Source organism: Salvelinus fontinalis, chromosome 23 (assembly GCF_029448725.1).
Source record: "Salvelinus fontinalis isolate EN_2023a chromosome 23, ASM2944872v1, whole genome shotgun sequence".
Taxonomy (NCBI): Eukaryota; Metazoa; Chordata; class Actinopteri; order Salmoniformes; family Salmonidae; genus Salvelinus; species Salvelinus fontinalis.
In genome coordinates this window covers 3,536,575-3,555,628 of record NC_074687.1, presented here as the reverse complement: position 1 = coordinate 3,555,628, position 19,054 = coordinate 3,536,575, and the positions used below count along the sequence as shown (strand labels likewise).

General features: G+C 44.5%; 1 protein-coding gene across 2 annotated transcripts in view; it reads left to right on the top strand.

The window, feature by feature from the left end:
• Positions 1 to 16,929, top strand: part of nck2a (NCK adaptor protein 2a) — a 57,009-nt gene extending 40,080 nt beyond the window's left edge. For both annotated transcript variants that reach the window (XM_055877629.1, XM_055877630.1), the window contains exons 3-4: positions 14,020 to 14,807; positions 15,269 to 16,929. In XM_055877629.1, coding sequence (XP_055733604.1) covers positions 14,020 to 14,807; positions 15,269 to 15,487 — 1,007 coding nt within the window. In that variant the 3' untranslated portion in view covers positions 15,488 to 16,929. The remainder of the gene's footprint in view (positions 1 to 14,019; positions 14,808 to 15,268) is intronic.
• The last annotated feature ends 2,125 nt before the right edge of the window (positions 16,930 to 19,054 follow it).

Below are 19,054 nucleotides of genomic sequence, written 5' to 3'. Positions count from 1 at the left end.
AGCACTAAGTTATGGTTCCTCTTTTTCCAGTCAGGACTGCATGTTTCGCTGTGTCCTGGGTTGCTCTTCCTGAAGGGAGAAGCCCAGTAGCATTGACACAAAATGGCTGTGCAGGGGGCAACCATCTCCCCACTGACCCAAAAATGGCAATGCTCACTCATCCATTGACAGCTACTGCAGGCCAATAAAGGGCAAATGTCTCGACGCTGAGCCAAAATGGCTCCCTCTTTTTTTTCTTGTCTTTTTTTTTTTTTACCCATTCTTCTCCAATTGGCTTCACTCTGACAGATTTAGGGTGTACAGTACACACTGTCGTCGTGCATGTCTGCCCATAATGTTTGTGAAAACATAACTCGCTGGATGTTTGTACTGAGCGCATACAGTAGCACTGTGTGTTAATAGCACTATGCTTTTACTGTAGCAATGTTTGCAATATGACAGGCCACAACCTTACAATGGGGAAGGGAAACATTATATATATATATATATATATATATATATATATATATATATATATACATACACATACACATACACATACACATACACATACACATACACATACACATACACACACACACACACACACACAATTGAAGTCAGAAGTTTACATACACTTATGTTGGAGTCATTAACTCGTTTTTCTTTTTTAAATTTTATCCCCTTTTCTCCCCAATTTTCGTGGTATCCAATCGCTAGTAATTACTATCTTGTCTCATCGCTACAACTCCCGTACGGGCTCGGGAGAGACGAAGGTCGAAAGCCATGCGTCCTCCGAGGCACAACCCAACCAAGCCGCACTCCTTCTTTAACACAGCGCGCTTCCAACCCGGAAGCCAGCCGCACCAATGTGTCGGAGGAAACACCGTGCACCTGGCCCCCTTGGTTAGCGCGCACTGCGCCCAGCCCGCCACAGGAGTCGCTGGAGCGCGATGAGACAAGGAAATCCCTACCGGCCAAACCCTCCCTAACCCGGACGACGCTAGCCCAATTGTGCGTCGCCCCACGGACCTCCCGGTCGCGGCCGGCTGCGACAGAGCCTGGGGGCGAACCCAGAGACTCTGGTGGCGCAGTTAGCACTGCGATGCAGTGCCCTAGACCACTGCGCCACCCGGGAGGCCCCATTAACTCGTTTTTCAACCACTCCACAAATTTCTTTTTAACAAACTATAGTTTTGGCAAGTCGGTTAGGACATCTACTTTGTGCATGACACAAGCAATTTTTCCAACAATTGTTTACAGACAGATTATTTCACTTACAATTCACTGTATCACAATTCCAGTGGGTCAGAAGTTTACATACATTAAGTTGACTGTGCCTTTAAACAGCTTGGAAAATTCCAGAAAATGATGTCATGGCTTTAGAAGCTTCTGATAGGCTAATTGATATCATTGAGTCAATTGGAGGTGTACCTGTGGATGTATTTCAAGGTCTACCTTCAAACTCAGTGCCTCTTTGCTTGGCATCATGGGAAAATAAAAATAAATTAGCCATGACCTCATAAAAAAATGTAGACATCCACAAGTCTGGTTCATCCTTGGGAGCAATTTCCAAACTCTAAGGTACCACGTCCATCTGTACAAACAATAGGACGCAAGTATAAACACCATGGGACCACATAGCCGTCATACCGCTCAGGAAGAAGATGCGCTCTGTCTCCTAGAGATGAGCGTACTTTGGTGCGAAAGGTGCAAATCAATCCCAGAACAACAGCAAAGGACCTTGTGAAGATGCTGGAGGAAACGGGTACAAAAGTATCTATATCCGCAGTAAAACGAGTCCTATATCGACATACCTGAAAGGCCGCTTAGCAAAGAAGAAGCCACTGCTCCAAAACCACCATTTAAAAAAAAGCCAGACTACGGTTTGCAACTGCACATGGGGACAAAGATCGTACTTTTTGGAGAAATGTCCTCTGGTCTGATGAAACAAAAACAGAACTGTTTGGCCATAATGACCATCGTTATGTTTGGAGGAAGGGGGATCTTGCAAGCCGAAGAACACCAATCCAACCGTGAAGCACGGGGGTGGCAGCATCATGTTGTGGGGGTGCTTTGCTGCAGGAGGGACTAGTGCGCTTCACGAAATAGATGGTATCATGAGAAAGGAAAATTATGTGGATATATTGAAGCAACATCTCAAGACATCAGTCAGGAAGTTAAAGCTTGGTTGCAAATGGGTCTTCCAAATGGACAAAGCCCCAAAGCATACTTCCAAAGTTATGGCAAAATGGCAACAAAGTCAAGGTATTGAAGTGGCCATTACAAAGCCCTGACCTCAACCCTATAGAAAATTTGTGGGCAGAATTGAAAAAGCATGTGCGAGCAAGGAGGCCTACAAACCTGACTCGGTTCCACCAGCTCTGTCAGGAGGAATGGGCCAAAATTCACCCAACTTATTGTGGAAGGCTACCCGAAACCTTTGACCCAAGTTAAACAATTTAAAGGCAATGCTACCAAATACTAATTGAGTGTATGTAAACTTCTGACCCACTGGGAATGTGATGAAAGAAATAAAAGCTGAAATAAATTATTCTTTCTACTATTATTTTGACATTTCACGTTCTTAAAATTGTGGTGATCCTAACTGATCTAAAACAAGGACTTTTTTACCAGGATTAAATGTCAGGAATTGTGACAAACTGAGTTTAAATGTATTTGGCTAAGGTGTATGTTAACTTCTGACTTCAACGTGTGTGTGTATATATATATATATATATATATATATATATATATAAGAACTTTTTCAATTTAAACCTCTTAACAATATGGAAACTATGATTATGAAAGGGAACACATCCATTACCTCTCAACACACTTGTGTATTTAGTATAAAAACTACTGGCTCCCCATGACTCCTTCCGGTTGCCCTGTGCATTGGCAGGGTTGGGGAGTAATCGGTTACAAAAACCAGCAAAAATATTATCAGATTACAATTCATTCGGGAAAAACAGATTACTTCTAGGATTACTTTAATATTCATAAAGGATGTTTACAATAAACTTGGACACCTTTCTCTTTTCTCAATGACATTCAAATCAATCAGCATTGAAAAAGGAGCAAGTTTCTAAGTTTGTTCTGCCTGAGCGAGTCTGACCACAAGTCAGAGACCACTACATGATGACACAGTAATGCGTTTGATCAATAATAGATCACAGGAATGAATATGTATATATATTTATTTATTTATTTGTAGGCTACAGTTCAAGCTATGTCTTCCAATGGTGTGACTGCTGTCGGCATCCAAAGATCATACATACAACTTGAATAAACGCTTGGCAGTAAAGACGACAGCAGTGGTTTAGCCTACAGGCGATACTGCATGGCAGTGGAGGCTCCTCAGGAGGAAGAGGGCCATCCTCAGTGAATTTCATATAAATTGTGAAACAAAGTTATAATTTTTAGATAACTATACTAAATATATTCACGTCACCAAATTATTGATTAAAAGTTTTTTTTTTTTTGCAATGGTCTACAGTAGCCTCAGCAGCACTCTGTAGGGGAGCACCATGGTGTGGTCGGAAGACAGCAAGCTTCCGTCCTTCTCTGGGTACATTGACTTCAATACAAAACCTAAGAGGCTCATGGTTCTCACCCCCTTCCATAGACTTACACAGTAATTATGACAACTTCCGGAGGACGTCCTCCAACTTCCGGAGGACGTCCTCCAACTTCCGGAGGACGTCCTCCAACTTCCGGAGGACGTCCTCCAACTTCCGGAGGACGTCCTCCAACTTCCGGAGGACGTCCTCCAACTTCCGGAGGACGTCCTCCAACTTCCGGAGGACGTCCTCCAACTTCCGGAGGACGTCCTCCAACTTCCGGAGGACGTCCTCCAACTTCCGGAGGACGTCCTCCAACTTCCGGAGGACGTCCTCCAACCTCCGGAGGACGTCCTCCAACCTATCAGAGCTCTTGCAACATGAACTGACATGTTGTCCACTCAATCAAAGGATCAGAGAATGAATCTAGTACTGAAAGAAAAGCTACAGCTAGCAAGCACTGCAGTGCATAAAGTGTGGTTAGTAGTTAACTCGGAAAGACAATAGTTGAACAGTGAGAGCGAGAGACCCACAAAGAATAATTTGAAAACAAATTTGTTAAATTCCAATATCTATTGGGTGAAAATACCAGTGTGCCTTCACAGCAGCAAAAACAAACCTGCTCCTACTGGCTTTCACAGATTCTGCCTTCACTCTCCTGTAGTTGCCGGTTATAGGCTGCATGAGGAGTCAGCAACCTTTCTCACCTGGAATGCTGGTTTATCTTACCATTTCTACCGCCCTGCGTGGCATTTATGGTTTTCATTAGCACATTTCTGTGGAAGAGTTTCATTTAATTTGTCTTCCTATCTCAATCATTGTCATGTGGTTAATCAAAAATCTATCTAAATGATAAGGATACAAACCTAAAAAGTAACTTCACTTCTATTGACATTGCCAGCTATGTAAAAACAGCCTACATAAAGCCAACAAATTAAAACATTGCGGGCCTACAGGTAGAAAATACCCTGATAAAAATAAATATCATATTGGTTATGCATGGCCTGTCCGCAATGAATTTGAAACATTGTATAAAATATTCTGGGCCCTCAGAGTTTCCTGAGCTAGTGAGCTCTGGACAGACACAGCTGTAGGCTATTTGCGCAAGGGATAAGAGGTCAACAGGTAGGCCTGTTTTCTGAAGTTTCCACTGGATCAGAACATGACATGTTTCTCTTTCATGCTGAGAGGTTACTGAAAGGGAGAGAGCTGGAAAGATGTTTCAAATACATTGAGGAACTGTTGTCATTCTCAATGGATGTAAAAACAGACTTTGTTTGCTTACCATTCTGAGGTTACTTTGAGATGCTCCACTGCTCATTAGTAGTGCTGCGTTAAGCCAATCAGAAACACTATCTGATCCCCAAATGGGCACATTTATATGCCTACATTTGCATGCAGGACAGGTAGCCTATCGGCCTACTTCTACGTATAATCCGGTGCGTGTCCTTACTCAACATTGACAGAAGCGCTCCAAACAAAAGACCATACATAAATTGGAAACTCCTAAAAGGAATGAAATGAATCAACTTGTTTCTCTCAAGCATATGTTGTGTGCTCTGCAAACAGCATGTCCACTCCAACAACGGGAACTTTAGACTGGAATAATTATATATTGAATGCATTAACAGAAATGACTGTAATCTAACAAACATTATAGATTACAAATTATAGGAATTAATGGTAAATGTACTACTAGTGATATATGTAATGGGGAATTGACAGACACTAACAATCAAATACAAATAATTCACACAATGAAGTTGACTGTTCACAAATTGGCAGGAGAGAGACGTGCGTTGTGCGTTTTAGCCACCGCAATGGATTAGTGTCCTGAGATGGGCGCCAATCAGACATGTCTCCTGTGCCATAAAAAAATATATTTACCTACCTTTGATGTTCACTATTATTCTACAATGTAGAAAATAGTAAAAATACAGAAAAACCCTTGAATGAGTAGGTGTGTCCAAACTTCTGACTGGTACTCTATATTTGTTACGCAAATCTCGGTCGACCAACAGCCTATCGCCTAAACAATGGACCAGTCGACTAATTGGAGTCAGCCCTACTGATTTTCAATTGACAGGTAATTAGTAACTGTAACGTATTACAGTTTAAGTCTCTTACCTAGGGCTGTTGTGATGACCGTATTACCGCCACACCGACAGTCATGAGTCATAAGGCAGTCAAATTCCACGTGACCGTTTAGTCACGGTAATTAGGCTTCTCCAAGCTCTGATGCTGCTGATGGTCATTAGTAGCCTACCAAACTTCCTTAACTGCCTGATCTCAGCACTCTATTGTCCCTCTAATCACTGACAGCAATGCAAATCTAATCAAACACTTCATGAGCTCATGTTGCGCAACATTTCTATAGGCTATGCAATTGCGTGAGAAAACAGAGTGATGGCCTCTGTTGAAAAGAGGATCCCATCAGCTGTCTATAGACTAGGCCTACTATATTTATTTCTCAACTTTCTTAATATTAAGCACATTGCTTCTCTTTACAACAGGAATATAGCCTACCAGGCTGGCATTAAAATGAACCACAGGAAAAGCTCCTCCATTCGCTATTTAAGTGCATAGATGACCTGTATTTTTATCTCTGCCCCTGTTTGGAGACAGGTGCATGATAATGATCTGTTCTAAATCAAAACAAATTGCACACATTATTTAGTATATGTAAAGACAAGCTTAAATCAAGAATTGTCTGATTGGTGACAATATAGCCTAACTGGCATACATAAGCAGCACGTGAGTTTCAAGTTTGGGGAAGATCATTTTCACCATAAAAATTCACCTTTTAGAATTAATGCATTACATGCACAATCGCATTTGCGGTCACTTGATAATGGTGTTTTTCGCTAATGGAACATTCGTGCTTAGGGTGCATTACGTCCATACAAAGGGGATGCCGCCGTGAAATCCGCGGCATTATCAAGTGCTTGTCAAATTGTGAATGAGAGACTAATGAAGTGTGTACATCCTCCGCAAAAAAAACCAAAGCAGAGCTCATGCCTTTCAAGCAACTTTTTTTCAAATCGTTAGTCGCGTCATGCCGCCTTACAATGTATTAAAAACAAAACATAGCCCAACATTTGCAGAACAACTAAAGTTACATTAATAACTCTAAATTAAGCATATAGGAGTACCTATTTCTTTGTTAACCTCTCAACAAAGAATAGCCGCATGGTCGCACTCTCTCAAATCGTTTGGAGAAAATGTCCTTTATTTTATTCAGCATTGTTCAATTGTATTCTTCATACTATAAAATAATGCCACGGATTTCTAAGCAAATCTTGTCTACTAAATGAACTAGTGTAGCCCACAGCCATTTGGCATAACCAGATCAGAACCTAACATAAGGACAACTCAGAGTATTCTGTTCTGTTCTTCTGAAATAGACTACATTTTCTTCATGTCATGCTTCTTTAGACCTGTCCCTAATAAATAATGGATTTATTGCAAAGTTGTAGGCTATATTTAATGGATTTATTAGACATTTTTAAATGTAGATGTTCCAAAGTTCTGCATCAGTGGCTGGTAGGTGATTAGTGGAAGCCAGTAGATGCTAAATGTGTTTGTTGATTAACGATCAATTATCGTGAGACTGACCGTTATTTGCTTGAAAATCACCGGCTGACTAAATTTTGTGACTGCCACAGCCCTAATCCTACCCACCCTGTTGATATGCCAACCTCTGCGTCGCTCTGGGTTGTTATTAAGACATGCTGAGGTAGGGTTGTCATGGGTCAGGCTCCAGTGCTGAATGAATAAGGATGGGGGGAGAGAAAGATGGAGTGTGGGAGGAGGGAATAGAGACTGTTCCGCTGCCAACCAGCAGACCAGAGCCTTGAAGTGGAAATGAGGGAGATGGAGAGTGTGTGTGTTTCAGCTGAGCTGGGCTGTGTGGGTCTCGGGGGACTTTGTGTCTGCTGCCCTCGGCATATCTCTGCTCTCTACCCTGAGGCAGTCGACAGCTCAGTCTCTCCACGGGATGGCTTGAAGTAGGCCCAGGAGGAGAGGTTTCATGTTGTCACAACAAGTGGGGCAACACACACTAATGACTTGTTCCACCCATTCAGTGCCTTTTGAGAAGTGTAACTTTAAAAAATATATACATTTTTCAAAGTTAATTTACACTTTGAATGCATATGAATCTAGAAGAGAAATATCTCTGCAATTGTTAGTCATGCCCCCCCCCCCCCCTCCGTTCTTGACTTCTCCTAAATAAGTATTTAACACACGTGTTAACATTTACCATTTTGATATCACAAACATAATTCGTGTTTATAGGCAGTTAAGAGAACATTTTCCTGGAGCGCCAATAAATGACTTTTTTAAATACTGCTCCAGAGTGCAGGTAAGACGTTTTGGTATATACGTGTTCTATATAGTATCACAGAGCAGGTTCGGATGTTTCCAAACCACTTATAACTCTCAAATTGAAGAGTAACATAAATAACATTGCGTACTGTAACATAAATAATGAAAATGCTGTTGTGTTCCTCTGAGAGATATTTTTGCGTATTCTAGTGTTACCCAAGCTCTTCATAAACACAACCAAAGGATATGTTTTCAGATTAGCATACAGTGCCCTTGGAAAGTATTCAGACCCCTTTACTTTTTCAAATTTGTATTACGTTACAGCCTATTTCTAAAATGGTTTAAAAAAACAAACAAAAAACAAATCCTCAGCAATCTACACACAATACCCGTAATGACAAAGCGAAAAAATATAATACAGAAATACCTTAATTACATAAGTATTCAGACCCTTTGCTATGAGACTCGAAATTGAGATCTGGTGCATCCTGTTTCCATTGATCATCCTTGAGATGTTTCTACAACTTGATTGAAGTCCACCTGGGGTAAATTCAATTGATTGGACATGATCTGTCAACTGTGGGACCTGTCTATATAAGGTCCCACAGTTGACAGTGCATGTCAGAGCAAAAACCAAGCCATGTGGTCGATGGAATTGTCCATGATTGTGTGAGGGTACAGATCTGGGGAAGGGTACCAAAACATTTCTGTAGCATTGAAAGTCCCCAAGAACAGTGTCCTCCATCATTCTTAACCTGTCCAGGACTGGGGGTTCCGCTAACAGCCAATGAAATTGCAGGGCGCCAAATTCAATCAACAGAAATCTCATAATTAAAATTTCTCAAACATACAAGTATTAGACTCCATTTTAAAGATAAAATTCTCGTTAATCCAACCACAGTGTCCAATTTCAAAAAGGCTTTTCGGCAAAAACAGAACATATCATTATGTTAGGTCAGCAAAGAGTCACAAAGCATACAGCGATTTTCCAACCAAAGAGAGGAGTCACAAAAAGCAGAAATAGAGAGAGAATTAATTACTAACCTTTGATATTCTTCATCAGATGACACTCCCGGGACAACATGTTACACAATACATGTATGTTTTGTTCGATCAAGTTCATATTTATATCCGAAAACCTCAGTTTTCATTTGGCTTTGCCTCCAAAACGTCCTGTGAATTGGCACAGAGCCACATCAATTTACAGAAATACTCATAATAAACATTGATAAAAGATACAAGTGTTATTCACAGAATTAAAGATATACTTCTCCATAATGCAACCGCTGTGTTAGATTTTAAAAAAACTTTACGGAAAAAGCACATCATGCTATAATCTGAGTACAGCGCTCAGAGCCCAAATAAGCCACAAAGATATCCGCCATGTTTTGGAGTCAACAGAAGTCAGAATAGCATTGTAAATATTCACTTACCTTTGATCTTCATCAGAATGCACTCCCAGGAATCCCAGTTCCACAATAAATGTTTGATAAAGTTAATGATTTGTCCAAACACCTCCTTTTTGTTAGTGCGTTTTGCCCAGTATTCCAAATTCATGACGTGCGATCACTAGGAGCAGACAGTCAAAGTTCCGCTACAGTCCGTAGAAACATGTCAAATGAAGTATAGAATCAATCTTTAGGATGTTTTTAACATAAATCTTCAATAATGTTCCAAGAGAATTCTGAGAATTCCTTTGTCTTCAGAAATGCAATGGAACTCAAGCTAACTCTCACATGAACGCGCATGGTCAGCTCGTGGCTCTCTGGGAGAGACCTTACTCAATCCCCTCTCATTCACCCCCACTTCACAGTAGAAGCATCAAACAAGGTTCAAAGACTGTTGCCATGTAGTGTAAGCCTTAGGAAGTGCAATATGACCCCATAGACACTGTGTATTCGATAGGCCAAGAGTTGAAAAACTACAAACCTCAGATTTCCCACTTCCTGGTTGGATTTATCAGGTTTTCGCCTGCCATATGAGTTCTGCTATACTCACAGACATCATTCAAACCGTTTTAGAAACTTCAGAGTGTTTTCTATCCAAATATACTGATAATATGGATATATTAGCAACTGGGACTGAGTAGCAGGCAGTTTACTCTGGGCACGCTTTTCATCCAAATGTGAAAATGCTGCCCCCTATCCCAAACAAGTTAAATTGAAGTTTTGAACCACCAAGACTCTCTTGAGCTCGAGTGGTGCAGTGGTATAAGACACTGCATCCCAGTGCAAGAGGCGTCACTGCAGTACCTGGTTCGAATCCAGGCTGCATCACATCTGGCCGTGATTGGGAGTCCCATAGGGCGGCGCACAATTGGCCCAGCGTCGTCCGGGTTTGTCCAGGGTAGGCCGTCATTGTAAATAAGAATTTGGTCTTAACTGGCTTGCCTAGTTAAATAAAAAATAATTACAGCTGGCCACCCAGCCAAATTGACCAATCAGGCTAGAAGGGCCTTGGTCACAGATTTCCTCTTGACATTGGAGAACCTTCAGAAGGACAACCATCTCTGCAGCACTTCACCAATCAGTCCTTTATGGTAGAGTGGCCAGACGGAAGCCACTCCTCAGTGGCTTGTTGTACATGGACCTTGACTCTTCTTTTAAACATTATGGTCTGTTCAATATTCCTGTCTTGTTTGCATTTTTCATCCCCTTCTCTGTCTTTCTCTCGTTCTTTTTTTCCTCGATCACGCCCTCTTTTTTGCCCTCTTTTTCTGTTTCGCTTTTTTTCTCTCGCGCTCTTTCTCACTCTCTCCCCCTCTTTTCTGTGAGTTCTGTCCTGTGATGTCTGGTCTTCTGTGTGTTAGTAACAGCTGCCAAGGGAGCCTCCTCCCTCCACCTCTCCTCACCCATTTCTCTCTCACACAACAAAGCAGGAGGAAAGTTTAGTGCCACTCTGTGTGAACCCAATAACTTTCTGAGTTATCTGTCATCTACAGAGCTGTGACCTGGCTCTACACTGCAACTCAAACACTGACACACAGTTGTCACTTTTCCCTGTGTTGTGACTAAACAAATTACAACATTGGGAATGTGTTTGCAGTGGAATGTAATTGTACTTACTGCATAACTAACAGAACAACTAAAGTATGTTTGGTGACTTTTATTTAAGATGTAATTGGTTTGTACAGTAAGAGCTGCCCTGATGGGGTCTGTCTGCACAGCATCCAACCACCGGAGCCATTAGTCATCTGTATGTCAGTCACCCATCTCCCTAGGTGTGACAACTGAAAGCATCAGAACAACTCTTAGTTGGCCCTAGCTAGCGCTCAACATGGGTTACAACAGGTAAATAATCAACATGGAGGAGACAGGAGAGAGCTTGCTGTCTTCGTTGTGCAGGAGATGGAGGCAGGGAAAGGAGATGGGTAGGTGTAGAGGCACCTTTGATCCACTGCCTGCCTGTCAGTACCACAGCAGAGCCACGCACCAGGCTGTCTGCTCCACTTTCCTCCCCAGCTCGAATGTACTATTTTCAGCTTTTTGAGGGGACTCGGTTAGCTGAGCTAGAGCATGTCGGTGGTGCTCAATGCCTGGTTTAATGAGGAGATGGGAGTTGTGACAAACACACTAGCAGTTGTGATGGAGGGAGTGTGTGTGTGTGTCACTTCGGTGTGTTTACTATATGTGGGTTTGAGAGAATTACTGTGTATGTAGTGTCTGTGCATGTGTGTGCAATCTTGTATGCACATGCATGTGATTGTGAACATTAGTTTGAAGCTGTTCTGGCTCGTGGTGCCCTATTAAGACTGTTGGTGTTTCCTTTATTCTGGCAGTTACCTGTATGTGTTTGTTTTGTCCTCTATCTTACGTGTTTACTCCCCAGCTGGGCCCAGAGTGCAGCCTGAAGCCTCAATTTAGTGCCCCCCCCCCCCCCCAACCCCTGCCTTGTCTCCCAGTGTCCCCCCCAACCCCTGCCTTGTCTCCCAGTGTGTTCCCCTCCCAACCCCTGCCTTGTCTCCCAGTGTGTTCCCCTCCCAACCCCTGCCTTGTCTCCCAGTGTGTTCCCCTCCCAACCCCTGCCTTGTCTCCCAGTGTGGTCCCCCCCAACCCCTGCCTTGTCTCCCAGTGTGGTCCCCCCCCAACCACTGCCTTGTCTCCCAGTGTGGTCCCCCCCCCAACCACTGCCTTGTCTCCCAGTGTGGTCCCCCCCCCAACCCCTGCCTTGTCTCCCAGTGTGGTCCCCCCCCCCACCCCCTGCCTTGTCTCCCAGTGTGGTCCCCCCCCCAACCCCTGCCTTGTCTCCCAGTGTGGTCCCCCCCCCAACCCCTGCCTTGTCTCCCAGTGTGGTCCCCCCCCAACCACTGCCTTGTCTCCCAGTGTGGTCCCCCCCCAACCACTGCCTTGTCTCCCAGTGTGGTCCCCCCCCAACCACTGCCTTGTCTCCCAGTGTGGTCCCCCCCCAACCACTGCCTTGTCTCCCAGTGTGGTCCCCCCCCAACCACTGCCTTGTCTCCCAGTGTGGTCCCCCCCAACCCCTGCCTTGTCTCCCAGTGTGGTCCCCCCCCAACCCCTGCCTTGTCTCCCAGTGTGGTCCCCCCCCAACCCCTGCCTTGTCTCCCAGTGTGGTCCCCCCCAACCCCTGCCTTGTCTCCCAGTGTGGTCCCCCCCAACCCCTGCCTTGTCTCCCAGTGTGCCCCCCCTCCCCAACCCCTGCCTTGTCTCCCAGTGTGGTCCCCCCCCCCCAACCCCTGCCTTGTCTCCCAGTGTGGTCCCAACCCCTGCCTTGTCTACCAGTGTGGTCCCCCCCCAACCCCTGCCTTGTCTCCCAGTGTGGCCCCCCCTGCCTTGTCTCCCAGTGTGGCCCCCCCTGCCTTGTCTCCCAGTGTGGTCCCCACCCCCCCCAACCCCTGCCTTGTCTCCCAGTGTTGTCCCCACCCCCCCCCCAACCCCTGCCTTGTCTCCCAGTGTTGTCCCCCTCCCCCCCCAACCCCTGCCTTGTCTCCCAGTGTTGTCCCCAACCCCTGCCTTGTCTCCCAGTGTTGTCCCCAACCCCTGCCTTGTCTCCCAGTGTTGTCCCCAACCCCTGCCTTGTCACAATCACTTCAAACTGAAGCTGGAAAGACTGCAAACTAGCTGCATTTAGTTTCGGTTGATCTGTTTTCCATTGAAATGTCTTTCGTATATGTCCTAAAATGATGCCTATTCCTGATTTCGACTGGCTGGGAAAAACTGTCTGTCCCGACTCCCGACCCCTACATGTTCATTACTATTGGACAGCTGGAGATTGTTTCAATATTGAAATTCAATGTTGGAAATGTCAGAGAGACCGACAGCAAGGTTTATGCAAATCGCTATTGAAAACCAATTGCTAGTCTAAAAGAAATGGGAGAATCTCTAGATGGTTTTTACAGTAGAGAGCAAGTTTATAAATTGTATGGCTGGGCTGATGAGACAGTGGATTGCACAGTGAGATGGATCAGAGTAAATAGGCATAGCTTTAGCCGGTTGTCACTTCAAATTGTATTGGTCACATACACATGGTTAGCAGATGTTAATGCGAGTGTAGTGAAATGCTTGTGCTTCTAGTTCTGACTGTGCAGTAATATCTAACAAGTAATCTAACGATTTCACAACAGGTGGAATAGACACAGGCTGGAATGCGGTTTTAACCAATCAGCATCCAAGATTAGATCCACCCGTTGTAGGATTAACTGTCTGTAGTTCATTCTTCCATGTTTGAGCGGCTTTTGAAAGCAAGTCAAATTGAAAACATTGGCATTGTGGTTTGGTTTGCTAAACTAGCAAGTCTGTGTTTGGTTACCAAGGCAACTACTGTAGCTTTCTAGTTAACTTGCTAGCTACTTCAGTGGATGTTGAACACATTTCTAGAGGCAACTGTGTTCAATTATAGCCATGGTATAAAAGAGATAATCAGCTATGTTCTCTGGCAAATAATGCAACTTCTAGCTGTTTATTATTTTCCATAAGACGCATAACCCCTTGTTGATTACTCCTTAGTATCTGGTTATACAAGTGTACCAGTCCCTGCCAATGCTGCCAACTGGAAGAAATCCACAGTACTTTTTATTCAATCCACTGGCAACACCAGACATGTTGTCTTTGACTGGCTGTCGAAAATAAAATGTCATGGTAGGTTAGCTTAACATACTGATGTAGTGATTTCTGTCTTTGTGTCTCTGTCTCAGGACTGGGTAAGGGCAGAAGGAAGCAGAGTGCCAGTGACGCCTTCCCCACGCCCAGCACAGATGCGGAGTACCCCTCCAATGGGAGTGGCGGAGGGGCTGAGCGGGTCTACGACCTCAACATCCTGGCTGTGGTCAAGTTCTCGTACGTGGCGGAGCGCGAGGACGAGCTGACCCTAGCCAAGGGGTCCCGGGTCACGGTGATGGAGAAGTGCAGTGACGGTTGGTGGCGGGGCAGCCAGGGGGGCCGTGTGGGCTGGTTCCCCTCTAACTATGTCCTGGAGGACCCCGCAGAGGGTGAAGGGGGTAGAGGAGGAAGGGACTCCCCAGGGAGGGGCAGGGAGGCCACGATGACCAACGGGCGGGCGGGAGGTGGTGGCAGCCGGGGTGGCGAGGGCAGTGGTGCGCTCCAGCTGGTCCAGACTCTCTACCCGTTCAGCTCAGTGACGGAGGAGGAGCTGAACTTTGAGAAAGGAGAGGTGATGGAGGTTGTTGAGAAACCTGAGAACGACCCAGAGTGGTGGCGCTGCCGGAACACCCGCGGTCTGGTGGGCCTGGTGCCCAAAAACTACGTGCTGGTGCTGAATGACACCAACGGGCCTCCCGGGCTCCCCGCCCTTCCACTGTCGCCCCCCGGCTCCCCACAGATCGGCCATGTGGCCCCGGCGTGCGAGGGCAAGTTTGCAGGCAGGGACTGGTACTACGGAGGGGTGACCAGACACCAAGCAGAGCTGGTCCTCAATGAGAGAGGAGAGGAGGGGGACTTCCTCATACGTGACAGCGAGTCATCGGTGAGTGGGGGAGGAGAGGATGAAGGAAGGGGAGGGATTAGGGAAGGAGGTAGGAGTGTGTGAGAAGAGATAGACCAGGGTTTCCCAAACATTGCCCCCCCGGGGATAGATGGTACAGTTAAGGGGGAGATGGAGGATAGAAGGATGGTGGGAAGGGGAAGATCTCATTTGCATACTGCTCATGCCCCTCTCTGACCACCTCCTCCAATGGGTTTTGAGGAGGTGACAGGACGCGAGGAGTATGCAATTGAGATCTTCCCAAGGATAAAATACTAAGTTGGAGGATAGGAGATATACAGTATCTGCACACATGAACAGCTATTGGCCTGGGATTTCTAAATGAAGTCATAGTGGCCTCTGCTGGTGGATAGTGAGTAGTGTTAGTAGGGTGTTGGAGATGTTTCATCTATGTTGTGTGTAAAGTGAACTGACTCTTGCTCTCTCCATACTTCTCCCTCTAGCCCAGTGATTTCTCTGTGTCTCTGAAGGCGCCTGGGAAGAACAAGCACTTCAAGGTGCAGTGTTCAGAGGAGGTCTACTGTATTGGCCAGCGCAAGTTTAGCTCCATAGATGAACTGGTGGAACACTACAAGAAAGCCCCCATCTTCACCAGCGACCAAGGAGACAAGCTCTACCTGGTCAAACCGCTGCCCGCACCCCAGCTATCCTCAACATGCTGAACTTGAGGAGAGACCTTACTGTTTGTTTTAGCCCAGTCACATAGTTCGTATTGGTCCTGTTTCCTTTGTTAGTTAAAAAAAATCAAAATGTAAACCCTCCAGAGGTTCTGATGATTTCTAAAGGAAATAATAAGTTCACTATGGGACCACTGTAAACACTCTTTAGATGTTTCCTTCTTCCTCCATCTTCATCCTCATCTATCCTTCTCTTCCTCCATCTTCATCCTCATCTATCCTTCTCTTCCTCCACCTTCATCCTCATCTATCCTTCTCTTCCTCCACCTTCATCCTCATCTATCCTTCTCTTCCTCCACCTTCATCCTCATCTATCCTTCTCTTCCTCCACCTTCATCCTCATCTATCCATCTCTTCCTCCACCTTCATCCTCATCTATCCTTCTCTTCCTCCAGCTTCATCCTCATCTATCCTTCTCTTCTTCCAGCTTCATCCTCATCTATCCTTCTCTTTCTCCAGCTTCATCCTCATCTATCCTTCTCTTTCTCCAGCTTCATCCTCATCTATCCTTCTCTTTCTCCAGCTTCATCCTCATCTATCCTTCTCTTTCCCCAGCTTCATCCTCATCTATCCTTCTCTTTCTCCACCTTCATCCTCATCTATCCTTCTCTTTCTCCACCTTCATCCTCATCTATCCTTCTCTTCCTCCACCTTCATCCTCATCTATCCTTCTCTTCCTCCACCTTCATCCTCCTCGGGACTCAATTTGAGAGAGATACTGTCAATGTGCCACCTGCTTACTGTATTGCTTTTCTATTGGCACTACACTTATTGTTCTGTTTTTCTATTGGCCGCAGCTCTACACTACTGCTATTTGATTGGCTCCTGCTGTACACTAACTGCACTGTTCTATTTGCGCCAGCTCTACACTACACTTAGTTCTCGTTTCAATCTGGATGGCTGAAGCGTTACAGATTGAACGCTAGAGATGTGAAGGTAATTTCTGATTGAGCTGACCGATGCAGCGTTTTACCGTGAATGCAGTCTCCGCTAACGCGAGAACATATTCTTTCAATTTAAATCACGTTTTAAAGCTGAACTTTCACTATATGAATTGAGCCCTTACTGTACTGCTCTTCATTGGCCATAGTGCTGTTTTCCAATGAAATCAGGTCTTCAGGCGTTCTACTCTCAATATGTAAATGGTGCTGATGGATGACACTAATTCAAGAGTAATATGTTTTTTGTTTTTATTTACTTCTTGCTACGTTTCGATCATGGGGTTCTCAGCTTTTATTAGATATAATATATCTGAATGTCATTGAGCATTGTTATTTAATTCTTGTTCCCACTGTATGTATATATTCAGAAGATGTGCATATATGAATCGTTTTGATCCAACCTATGGTACTGTACCGCTGATCACGTGATGAGAATTGAAATGCGTATGTTCAATAAAAGTTTTTGCAGAATAACTCAAATCATAAGCCGTCTGCCCTTTCTGTCTCTGATGCTGTATTGTGAGAAAAGTGGTAATTGCTGCTGGTGTCTGTCTGGGAGTGGATGTTATTATTCTACACCATAGTTAATCATAGTCAGAACTGTCTGGCTGTTGAAATGCAGTCTGGCTGCTGAGTGACAGCGTCGTCGTCTTTGAAATCATGGCGGTCCGCAAACAATCGTTTTAAGTACTGTGCGGGAATGTATGATCAATCATGAGCTGGCGAATTCTGTACTACCATTAAAATAAAATGAAAACCAATTAAATCACTACTAACTTCTACCAAACCCTCCCCCAACCCCGTTAAACGGTATCTATATCATGCTGAAACACTCCACCCTTGGGATTGTTCAGCATGTCCCACGTACATGGCCTTTAATCTTCTCCCTGTGTAAGCTTTTCCATTTTCAGAATCTTCTCTTGCTGAACCTGGCTACCACAAAACATGAACAATCTACCATTTCCAATGAACTGAGCTAATTTCACTACCCCTACCTCTTTCTCTACGGCATTAGTTAGTCAGATAGGGTATCTCCCTGTGTTCTCAAACACTATCACTATTTCCACTCCAACACATTACTCTTGATTCATACCTTGGCCCTCTTTATGCTTTCTTTACAAGATGCTCCACTGCTTTCTGTATCACGATCTCTCTTACTATGTCTTTCTAGTACTGACCATTCCCGTCCTTGACCCTCATTCTGCAGCTCCATACCATCAGAACTGACACCTATTGCGTTCCCATTCCAGCACAGCTGTTGCTTCACCAACTTTTCCTTCATTTCGTCGGCGTCTCGTTGCATCATTGGTTAACACCATCTGCCACAGGTCTGATGACACCTAGCTGTCAACACGCAGAGTTTGACAGATTGATTGAACCGGATCGACTGGCTTGTCTCAATCTGATCAGAGTATATCATTAATAGCTCCCTCACAGACAGTCTGTACAAATGATGCAGATGATTGTAAACGCGTAAACAGACTTCTGATTTGTCCTACGCTGACACCCACAATGACAACCTTGTCAGACATTGATTAAGGGCTCGATTCAATCAGATCCGCTTTAGCCAACATCTGCATAGAGGTTGTTTTGATGGTGTTGGAGGTGGAACTACGTTAGAGCTGTCAAATCCACTAGTGGCTCCTGTCATACGTAAAGCTGACTGCACGAGTCGCACTACAAGTTCGAACACTGGAACGTGAGATGTAATCTACACCTCCATTAGAATGATATAAATTCTCATTATTTTAGATTTTAATGATTTTTTAATTTAAGCGTAATTATTCTATAAAGCCTACACATTCTCATTCTGAACTTCTAACACGAATGGGGTGGGTATGGCTTCTTGAAAATGATCGCAAGAGCAGCTGATCACTGCTACAGTTAAACCTCCCACGCCGCCAAAACATCCGCTATGTGGGCAGGGAAGTGGCTGTTCTACCGCCTTAGGACAGATAAAATAAATTGCTGCCCCCGACAAAACTAGAATAGTCCCAGTAAGAAAAGGACGTTGAAAATAAAATGTGTATTTTTTGACGACGTTGAAGTTATGTTCATTTTAGGTTCTGAATAAAATCTGAAAATATTTATTTTCCGGACATTGAAATAAGGTTCATTTTCGGTTCAGAATGAAAGCTGAAAATACCTATTTTAAAGATGTTGAAAATACTTATTTCCTCTATGTTGAAATCCGGTACATTTTTGGTTCTGATTGAAAGTAAAATAGACGTCTATGTTTTGGACCAAATCAAGGCCGGGATGGACTAAAAACCAACGTCCGTGGAAATCAAGGCAAAGTCCGATTAAAAAAACCGTACAAAAGGCGTCGGCATCGTTCCGTGCTTACTGAGGTGTTGCCTCAAATTGAATTTTATGAGTGCCAATCTATGCGGTAAACCTTTCCAGCCTCCAGACAGTGGTGAAAGGAAAGAGAAATCTGTTACCAGGGGTGTAACTTTCACTGGAGACGTGTTTTGTCAGTGATGTGTACACCGAGGAACTATTTCACCTCCACTGCGGTCCCGTCGATGTGAATAGGGGCGTGCTCTCTCCGTTGTCTCCTCAAGTCCAAGATCAGCTCCTTCGTTTTGTTGATGTTGAGGGAGAGGTT